Source organism: Nicotiana sylvestris, chromosome 1 (genome assembly GCF_000393655.2).
Source record: "Nicotiana sylvestris chromosome 1, ASM39365v2, whole genome shotgun sequence".
NCBI classification, from domain to species: Eukaryota; Viridiplantae; Streptophyta; class Magnoliopsida; order Solanales; family Solanaceae; genus Nicotiana; species Nicotiana sylvestris.
The window spans coordinates 52,049,035-52,060,184 of NC_091057.1; the positions used below are offsets into that span (position 1 = coordinate 52,049,035).

General features: G+C 42.6%; 2 protein-coding genes across 2 annotated transcripts; both read left to right on the forward strand.

Annotated features, from left to right (window-relative positions):
* Positions 1-856: 856 nt before the first annotated feature.
* On the forward strand, positions 857-1,618 carry LOC138870070 (uncharacterized). The gene has a single exon (XM_070147616.1). It carries the CDS (start codon positions 857-859, stop codon positions 1,616-1,618), a length of 762 nt encoding a protein of 253 aa, XP_070003717.1.
* A 4,874-nt stretch (positions 1,619-6,492) lies between these two features.
* On the forward strand, positions 6,493-6,801 carry LOC138870071 (uncharacterized). The gene has a single exon (XM_070147618.1). The coding sequence runs from the start codon at positions 6,493-6,495 to the stop codon at positions 6,799-6,801; it is 309 nt and encodes a 102-aa protein (XP_070003719.1).
* The last annotated feature ends 4,349 nt before the right edge of the window (positions 6,802-11,150 follow it).

Sequence of the window (11,150 nt, forward strand, 5' to 3'; positions counted from 1 at the left end):
GCTATAATCTTGCTCTCTAGTCTCTTACTTTAGCATCCATTGCCCTAACAACTAGCATAAAAATAGATCACATATTTTTAGAACCACAAAATTAAATTTAATTGTTATTACCATTTTCACGGTAAACAGTTTGGCACCCACCGTGGGGCTAAAAATAATAGTGATTATTTTCTTGTTGGTTTTACTATGTAACACAAGTTATCTTTCACACTTTTTCTTTCCCAAGATCTTTGATTTCAGGTCAAAATGTCTGACTCGGTAAACAACAATCTTGAGAACCATGGAGAAAATGGTGTGGATGTTCAAGGTGTTGGTGTACCACCACGAAACCCTGAGAACGCACCAGAACCAATTCATATGGACGCAGTCTCACGCGATGCTCAACAAGTCGATGTAAGCTCCCACACTAATAGGAGCGTGCACCAAGGAGACCAACAAGAAGCTCAAAAAACCCCAGCTAGAGAAGAACGGGAGGTTAGCCTTCACGTTATTTTCGAAATGTTGCAGACGCAATAGCTGACGATTGCTTAGCTGCAAAGTCACCAGAAAACTCCCAGCACGGTAGCACCGGGGACGGCTCCCCCAGCCGAGCAAGTACCGGTGAGATCAAGCAACAATGGATCGGCAGCCAACCCCGCCATCGTAAAGATGCTCGAGCCTCGATCACCTCACAAAGAGGATCGAGTCAGGCGAGAAGAAGATAGAAGTCAACGACAAGAAGGTAGAGACCTACACATCCAGGGTCGATCAAATCCCGGGCGCATCCCCGATTCTAAAAGGGGTAGACTCGAAGAAGTTTGTGCAAAAGCCGTTCCCGTATGAAGCGACCCCAAAATCCATTCCAAAGAAGTTCAGAATGCCTGAGCTTCCGAAGTACAACGGAACCTCGAACCCCAACACCACCTACACTTGCGCGGTGAAGGGCAACAACCTAAAAGATGATGAGATCGAGTCCGTCTTGCTAAAGAAGTTCGGGGAAACACTCTTGAAAGGGGCCATGATGTGGTATTACAACCTAGGTCCTAACTCCATAGACTCATTTGCCATGCTGGCAGATTCTTTCATAAAGGCACATGTCGGTGCCATCAAAGTAGCAACAAGGAAATCCGACGTCTTGAAGATCAAGCAGAGGGAGAATGAGATGCTGCAAGAGTTCATATATCGATTTCAAATGGAACGAATAGAACTACCACCAGTCTTCGATAACTGGGCAGTGCAGGCCTTCACTCAAGGTCTGAATGAACAAAGCTCGGTGGCTTCGAAGCAGCTGAAACAGAATCTGGTTGAATATCCCGCCGTGACCTGGTCGGACATTCACAATCGATATCAATCAAAAATCAGGGTCGATGACGACCAACTAGGAGCCCCCTCGGGCTCGGTATATCCAAGTAAGCTTCTGGCAAATGAGCAAAATCCATATAAAAAAAGTACCAGCCATACACCGAAGACAAGAGAAACGCCCAGAGGCACAACATACCTCGCAATGATCGAAGGATGGACCGAGCCCAGAATCCCTAGGGACTCATCAATAGATCCGGATTCGACAGGTACACAAGGCCGACGGAGGCACCTCGCTTGTCGGAATACAACTTCAACGTCGACATATCAGACATCATGATTGCCATCAGTAAAATCAAAGACATCAGGTAGCCAAGGCCTGCACAATCAGACCCTTCACAAAGAAACCATAATTTAGTATGTGAATTTCACAACACGCATGGGCACAAGACCGAAGATTGCCGACAACTCTGGGAAGAAGTGGCCCGACTACTCAGCAAAGGTCACCTCCGGGAATTCCTCAGCGATCTGGCCAAATATTAGTTCTGGGAAAGAGAGGTGACCAAAGAGAGTGAAGCAGATAAGCCGCAACATGTCACCCATATGATCTTTTAAGGCGTCGGTGCCCTGCAGGAACCCACGGTCATGCGAACGAAAACATCCCTTGACAGGGAAAAGCGAACTCGAGGCTCTATCCCATCCCCATAATGTCACAGTGGTAACTTCTTTTATTGTGAACACATTTCAAATTAAACATGTACTTGTGGGTCCAGGTAGCTCGGCCAATATTATCAGATCAAAGGTGACAGAGTAGCTCGGACTGCTTGACCAAATTATGACCACCTTTCGAAGTCCTCAACAGACTCAACACGGCGAATACAACAACGAAAGGGGAAACTACCATACCAGTCAATGTGGCCGGCACAACCCAAAATACCAATATCTCCACCGTCAAAGGGGCTGAAGGATAAACAAATAGTGAAATAGCGACCACGAGGCATGCTCTCGACTGTACCCTAACGAACAAAGCAGAGGACCGTACTATGTCCTCATCACAGGCGACTAAAGCATATCAGGGCTTGAAACACCGTCGACACATTCTACACTAAGGTATGACCGTCTCCTTTTTCTTTCAATTACATTCTACACTAACCTGAGTGTAGGTATCCGATCAAAACTGCCAAAGCACTCTCCAAATCGAAGGCCTTAGGTTTCAAAAGCATACGTTGCACTCTTTTCCTTCGATTGGGTTTTTATCCCAAAAAGGGTTTTTACCGGCAAGGTTTTTAGCGAGGCAATATCCATATGCTACCTAAGGAAGAATCAAAAAGTATTCAAGACTTCTTTTGCAAGCAACCTTGAATACTGGGGGTCATCCCCTCGGAAGGTCACCTACTCGGAGAAGCCAAGATACGCCAAAAAGGGTCTCGGTAAGAAAATATTATATCGGGCCAAACAGTCGAACGAACTATATCCGTATAGAACAACTGAGCCCTTAACGGCAAAGACATGTATACTTGTACCAAGTAATCAAAGAATACTTCCCAAAAGCATTTTGCATTTCAAGGAAGATCGATATTTTTTGCAAAAAACAGCCCCGGAGCCAAAAAATGACCCGAATACTCGGGGACTAGCGTCAACAACTCGAAACAGTGAGACCCCCGGGTCGGAGCTTCGAACTCGTACGCCCTCAATGAGGCAACAACAAGGTCACAAAACAGCTCTAGAGCCAAAAAACATCCCGAACACTCGGGGACTGGCATCAACAACTCAAGGCCACATGACCTCCAGGTCGGAAATTTTGAAATCGTAAGACCTCAATGAGGCAATACCAAGTTTACAACTAATGGCTCCCGAGTCGAGAAATCCTCGATAACTCGTGGACTACCGTTAATCGCCATCTCCATCGACTTATCAAAAGCTGAGGCCATAAGACCACATGCGGGCAGCCTCGGTCTTGTAAGACCTATATAAGGAAACAACAATATTTGTAAGACCTCAAGCAAGGCATGAACCACACTTGTACCAAGTGACAATATATTTAAGACCTCAAGCAAGGCTTGAACCATACTTGTCCAAGTATCCAAAACTGTAAAACCTCAAAGGCATGTAAAACTTGTAAGACCTTACTAAAGGCATAAACCCGATCTTAAAGTTAAGGCTATATATCGAAGTTGTAAGACCCCTAAAAAGGCATACCCTCGATATAGATGCCGAAACTATTTCATTCGGGACTGAAAGGCTCCAGCCAAATATAAATGTCTACGGTTACAAGGCTGTACTAACCAAACTAACGCGACTCAGGGACGCCCGACCATTGTTATAAAATCACATGCGTTCAATTACTTCGAATATACTTTGGAAAGAACCGGTTAAACATGCTACCCTCGACATAGGCAAAAGAGCTTCGACTATGTCAGCTCCTAAACATAGGCTTCGAGATACTCAGCCACCGAGCCAAACCTCCCGAGGTGCTCGATCATCGCCATATAACGACACACAATCGAGGTTTTTATCAAACCATCGAAGAGTCAGGCAAAAAATATTAAAAACAATCCTTATCAATGAAAAAATAAAGCATATATTAGAGGTCGCATCGACCCAAAGCGTAAGAGCCAATGTCGCCAGCCCACATAAATGGTTGCATCGACCCAACACGTAAGAGCCTAAAGGCCAGCTTGAAATTCAAAAACTTGAGGGTCGAATGAGCTCGAGTCAAAATCCGATTCGGAGACTAAACCCAAAATAATTAACTAAATATGCCTCAAAGAAAAAGCATAAGAGCTCAAAATGCCGGCTTACACTAAAAGGTCGTACCGACCAAGCGCGTAAGAGCCTACGGGCCAGCCTAATGAGCCCTAGGGCTATACCACGAATCTAATGATTCCTTTTAATGCAAAGACCAGTTCATCTGGCTAAAATCGAGGCAAAAAGAAATGCAAAAGAAACAAAATCGTGAGGTTTCCTCTTAATACATACATGCGAAAAAATACAAGCTCCATTTACAACGTACTTTGAAAGTACTATATACAGAAACGGAAAAGGAAATCTACGTCCCCCTTGGGGACTATGGCCCATCGGCCCCATCCTCGCTATCCTCGGCATCGGATAGAAGGGATTTAGCATTGTATTCTTCCACCTTCGCCTGCTTAATCTCTTTCGAGAGGTCGAAGCTCCTGATATGGACTTTCTCGAGGGTTTCCCTCCCAGATTTACACCTCACATACTCTTTATTACTGCTCTCACAGTCAAGAGCCTTCCTCAGCTCAGCTCTAGCATCAGTAGCACCCTTCAAATAGGCCACCACTTTCTGGTCAGCCTTAGTGCGGCTCATTACAGCCTCAGCCCGAGCATTCACAACCTCGGCCTTCGCCTTCAAGAGCTCAGACTCGAGCCTTGTGATAATATTTGCTCTGACAGAATCATTTGCAAAAGCGTTCCGGATTTGCACCTCGAGGGCAGAAGCCTTATCCAAAGCAACCTCCTTCGTCGCAACATGGGTATCTATCTGAGCCTTCAGCCCGTTAAACTCACGTTTGACCCGACCAACTTTGCCCAAAAGTCGTTCCAGCTCCTTTGTTTTGCTCTCCAATTGAAATATCGAAATATTAATCTCTGAAAGTGTAAGGGGGACCGTACATCAACACAAAATGCAGGTTACCTGTCTTTCGAGATAGCTTTAATAGTTCCGACTTCAATCTGCCTCGCACCGCAGATATACTAGCTCACCTTCTTTTTTCTTACAAAGGAGCCTAAGGGATTTCTCCCTATCCAAAGCTTTCTATAGACTGTCCTCACGGTGAAGCAGCTCAGACTTAATCTTGTCAAAGGCCTACAAAAGAAAACTCAATAAAAAAGGGAGGGCGCGAAACCGAAAGAAGCCTATACCGGCTACCAAAGCTTACCATAAAGCTAAGCCGCTGAACCTCGCTAAAGGTCGAGCCTATATCCGATGGCTTAGTTTCCCCCGAAATGCCTTTAGTAGGAGAGGAGGAAGGCACCAGATGACCCTCGTCCCTCGAAGTACCTTCGACGGGAACATGAAGTGTTATTTCAAAAACAGAAGCCTCCGAAGCCAGAAGCTCGGCCGACCCATTACTTTTGAACCTCAGAGGAGGACTCGCCCCACTGCGAGCATCCTCACACATCAAAGAATCCTTACGTTTATGATCAATCCTCGGCCCCAAGGCTGGCGATCTCTCCTCCTCCCCCAGGGGGCACGACCTAATCTTGGGAAAATCTCCAATACATGCGGTGGCAGAGTTAGTGTGTTAAAAAGAAAGTACCTTTTCTGAGGAAATGAGCCACTAAACACCTACCATGATGCTTTGCATCCCATCTCCCCTTGGAAATGTCTCGCCATTTGCGCTTATCGTAAGTCGAGCAAGCTGCCAACTTACGGGATCATGTATCGAGGTTCATCTCCTCAATAAGTGAGGAACACCTCGAAATGATTAGTAAAGACTGCGGATGGGGAGAAGGAGTAGTACTGTAGGTACCTTCCCCAGAGGAGAGCATCATGACCCATGCCGAGGGGTGTTTAAGCGTGTATACGTATCTTTTTATGTTGGGTACCCCCGGTAGGTTCATGCTTGAATTCTATAGGAGATATCAGGTTACTTTGGTGCAGGCTCACCCATCCTTTTGGAAGATAGTGCTGATGATAAGGTACTTTGAGGATAGGGCTGGGCTCGAATTCACGCTTAGCCATCTCGTTAGGTTTTATCGGCCTCTGCATTACCGGAGCCCACTACTTCAAACGTACATAGGTTTATTCTGGTAGCCATTGATTACTTCACAAAATGAGTAGAGGCTGCATCTTACAAAGCTGTAGCCAAGAAGGTCATCACAGACTTTGTCAAAGATCATATCGTTTGCCGATTCAGAGTTATCGAGTCCATTGTTACTGATAACCCTGCCAATCTCAACACTGATCTGATGAAAACCATGTGTGAAACTTTCAAAATCAAACAAAAGAATTCCACAGCCTATAGACCTCATATGAATGGAGTCGTAGAAGCCGCCAACAAAAACATCAAGAAGATACTAAGGAAGATGGTAGAAAACCATAGACAATGGCACGAGAAGCTACCTTTTGCTCCGTTAGTATATCGTACTACAGTTCGCACATCAACCGGAGCAACTCCCTACATACTGGTTTATGGTACCAAAGTTGTCATCCCAGCCTAGGTAGATATTCCTTCTTTAAGAATCATGCAAGAAGTTGAACTCAACAATGCAGAATGGATAAGGAGCCGCTATGAACAATTGGCCCTCATAGATAGAAAAAGGATGAATGCAGTATGTCATAGTCAGCTTTACCAGAACAGAATATCTAGAGCTTTCAACAAAAGAGACAAACCAAAGCAATTTGCACCAGGACAGTTAGTGCTAAAGAAAGTCTTCCCATACCAAGATGAAGCCAAAGGAAAATTCTCTCCCAACTGGCAAGGTCCTTACATGGTTCATAGGGTGTTAACAAGAGGAACACTCATACTCACAAAGATGGATGGAGAAATCTAGCCAAAACCAATCAATTCAGACGCGATCAAGAGATGTTATGCTTAGACTATTTATATTTCTTCATCTGATGTAATTGAACTACGCTTGACCTGATTCCCGTTTAAGAGGAGATACGTAGGAAGCCTTATAGGTTCGGTCATATCATAATAAAATTTCAATTTCCCCCCCAAAGTCATAAACTGAGGCAGAATTTTGAGGAGGACCCTCAAAATTTCGGAGTAGGTCCAGTCAATGCCAACACATACCAGATGGTCAGAAATCGGCTAAGAAACTGGGGCAGAATTTTGAAAAGGATTCTCAAAATTCCGAGAAAGGGTCAACAAGTATCATTACTCACAAACGGCCGAGGGATCATCTGCCAAATTGGGGCAGAATTATGAGGAGGACCCTCAAAATGCTAACATGAGAAAGCTCCAATGCCTCTGAAATGTGTTACAGTCACTAGTTTATCTAAAATTACTTGATATATCAATATGTTTCTAAAATGACTCTATTTTATCAATAATTGCATATTTTCGAAAACTCTATTTCCATAATGGTCAGATTTTACCCAAGGAAACTCGAAAAGGCCTCCAGAACGGAGCAAAGCAAGGCCAACAGACAGAAGCACAAACCAACCTCCCCCTCACAAAACTTACCATTTTTCTTTGAACACAGGCACATCTGACGTAACGATAGCGTCCACAAGTATATACACATGAGAAGGTTACTATCAATCAGGCTATCAGGCACCGAATATATCTCCAGCTAAGAAATATACTACTCTTATTTGCTACTCGCTCTTTGTATGGGACTAAGCATTGTCCCGCATACCTGCATGAGGCTAATCCTTGCCTCCATATCTTGCATAAGGCTAATCCCTTCCTCCATATTTGCATAAGGCTAATCCTTGCCTCTATACTTGCATAAGGCTAATCTCTACCTCTATATCTGCATGAGGAAAATCCGTGCATCCATATCTACATGAGACTAATCCCTGCCTCCATACCTGCATGAGGCTAATCCTTGCCTTCATATCTTGCATGAGGCTAATCTCTGCCTCTATATCTGTATGAGGATAATCCTTGCCTCTATATCTTGCATGAGGCTAATCCCTGCCTCTATATTTGCATGCGGTTAATCCCTGCCTTCATATCTTGCATGAGGCTAATCCCTGCTTCCATATCTACATGAGGCTAATCATTGCCTCCATATTTGCATGAGGCTAATCCCTGCCTCCATATCTGCATGAGGATAATCCTTGCCTCTACGTTTACATGTGGACTAAGCATTGTCCCTCTATGCATAAATATTGATCTATTCTGGTACTATCTGTTTGTTTTTCGATTAGGCTAAGCTTTTCCCTTTACAAGACTAAGCCTTGTCTTGGTAGCATCATATTATTGCATCTCATGGGCTAAAATATTGCCAACCTATCCAAAGGCATCATAGTCTAAAAGGCATCATCCTTATAGCCGGAAGACACCATGCCATGGCCTGAGGATCCCTAAAATTTACATATCATTATTCAAAGGCGTAATGGTTCGGAGGCATCATCTGCATGGCCCGAGAACATCATTTCACGGCCTACAAATCCCTCACTAAACAACTCATGGTCCAGGACATCATGGTCCGAGGACGTCATCCTTAACCGTCCGAAGACAACTTTCATTGTCCAAAGGGAATCTGCATCATGTTTAAAATTTCGCACAAATATATGTTTGTAGCATCCCTTTATTTGCAAGTGACCAGCAAGAAACCGTTATCCTAGCAAGAGAGACCTCGCTCCAGTGCCTTCAACTATCTCAAACCTGGACCATTCACCATAACCAATCTTGCATCCAGTCCGAAATTTTGTGTCTGTTCTTGTAATGATTTCATTAGTATCCCACCAACAAACCCAGAACTACACGTGGAATAATTCCTGTAAAAGTAGGGATATGTAGGCAACTCAAAGACCAGAGTCCGACCTCTGTCTTTCAAAACATCCCGTCCGGTCAAAAGTGGCCATCATTTCTTTACCCAAAAACTCATCCATCCTTTTCGGGTAAAGAGAGGCAGTTGTTGATACCCAAATTTTCCCATAATGTTTCAAACTATGCCTGGGCATTAATTAGTATTTTTCATATAATTTTTGCATTTTTTAAATATTTTAACTAATTTCTCCCAGCATTTATTTCATAAAACAATCAATAAATTGTATCACAAAATAGTATTAATAATTTTGTGACTTAATTTTATCATTTGCATTCGTATTAAGTTTCAGTTATTTCACAAACAGCCACATCTGTATTTTAGGATATAATTGGAATTACTTTGCAATTATAGCCTATGCATGCATTATTGTATTATTTTACCTGAAAATAGCCTTTCATATTTTTTAACTATTAAGTGATTACTTTAAAACATTTCCATGCATTAAAATCATTTGTTATAATTTATTAACCATTTTTAAAAATTATTTTAGAAATTAATTACGTATATAACAAATATCCCCTTTTCAGTTAAAATTAGCCTATTAACTAGCCCAATTTTAACCCCTTAAACCAGCCCAGAAACCCCAGGCCCAATACCCATCTGCCCCAACCCAATACCTGGCCAAATCCTGGCTGTTGATCATTTTGATCAACGGTCCAAGTTCCCCCTTTCCAAAATTAAACCTAATGACCTCCCCCCCCCCAAAAAAAACAAAACCCTCACATTTCCCTCACCTCCCCCGTCGTCGGCTAATCCTCTCTTCTCTCAAATGCTCTCAAGTCTAAACCCTAATCGGACCTCGCTGTCACTTATCTATGGCCATTCATGGTGGTTCTCACCACGCCCAGGCCTCTAACGGCCTCTCCTCTACTGGTATCACCATCTCCAGGGTCCTCAAGGGACCAAGGTCAGTCTGCTTGCATCTATGCCCCTTGCTCGCCTATTTCAGACTGTTTTGGTTTGATTTTGAGTAAGAGCTTCCTATATCGGCTTAGATCTATGGGTTTCTAAGCTTGCTTCTTCAGCTCTGTGTTGCTCTTCTCGAAACCCTAATTTCTTCATTCTGAACTTCTTAGATCTGTACAGATCTGAGGTGGTTTGGACCTATTTCATATGATTTTTACAAGAACCTTCTAATTTTTAGAAGAACCCTTTGATTTTCGAATGACTTTCCATTTTTCTAAAACTAAGGTTTCCCGGAAATTTCTTTTTCCAAAACATTTGATAATTTTGAGTGTTTAAACTTCTGTTTCCTATATGTTTTAACCGATTTTGTAAGGCTTTCTCTAGCCTTAACTCGTTTATATTAAAAGCCCTAATTTTTCGACATTTTTCTTGTTTGGTTTCTGAGTTGCTTGTGTGCTGACTTTGTCCTTGCTTTAGTTCTTGTGATTTTTCTTTAGCTAACTAGATGTCTTGTGATTTTTATCTTGATATGCCTCTACTAAGGTCCTTGGTTCAATTTTCTACTAATTTTATATGTCTATATTCGTTTTGGCTGTTCATGGTAAACCTATATTTTCTCCTTAAATAAGTGTCGTTTTATTGATTTACCAATTTATTTCGTTAAAGTTATATGTCGAATCCTGACTATTCATTTCTTGCCTTATTTTTGTATGTAAGACTTGCTAACTCTTTACGTGATTTTCTCTTTGATTGAACCCTTGACTATTCTGAAGTTCTTATTTTCTGGTTTGATTTGATCTCTTTTCCTTAACAAAACCTTTGATTCTTACTTCTTCACTCAGTTTGATTGGACTTCTTGGCTTAATTAGTTTTCTCTTGGCTTATTTGTTATTTGCTGATTCTTACTAATTGTTTCCTTAAATTGAACTCTTGTTCATTCACCCCTAATTACCTACTCTGTACTTAAGCCTTACTTGATTTCCTTCCTTAAATATCTGTCCTGCTTTTACCGTTGGGTTATCAGGACCCTAAACCCAGACCCGGTCGTGATGGCGCTTCTCGTGCAGACAAGGCCAGCCGACACTTTCCCATTTCAGTTTTAAGTAGTTAAACAATAAGAATTAAGTCTATAACGTAATAAATAATCCAAAAGTGATAAGTAGTGAACATTACAGTTTGCGGAAATAAAACCCAACACAACCCGATACCGGGGTGTCACCAGTCATGAGCATCAATCGATACACTATAAGTCTAAAATGTCTACCAAGCTATTACAGAATAGCTGAGAAAGAGAAAGAAATGAGATAAAGGGGGAGAAGCACGAGATTGTGAACACCAAGTAGCTACCTCATGAACTCCGAATCTGTCGGGAGCTCTCAACCCCCGCTGGCAGGATCACCAATGCCTGAAGCTGCACACGAGGTGCATGGAGTAAAGTGTGTACTCCAACTCAGTGAGTAATAATCATAAATGAAGACTGAAAGTAA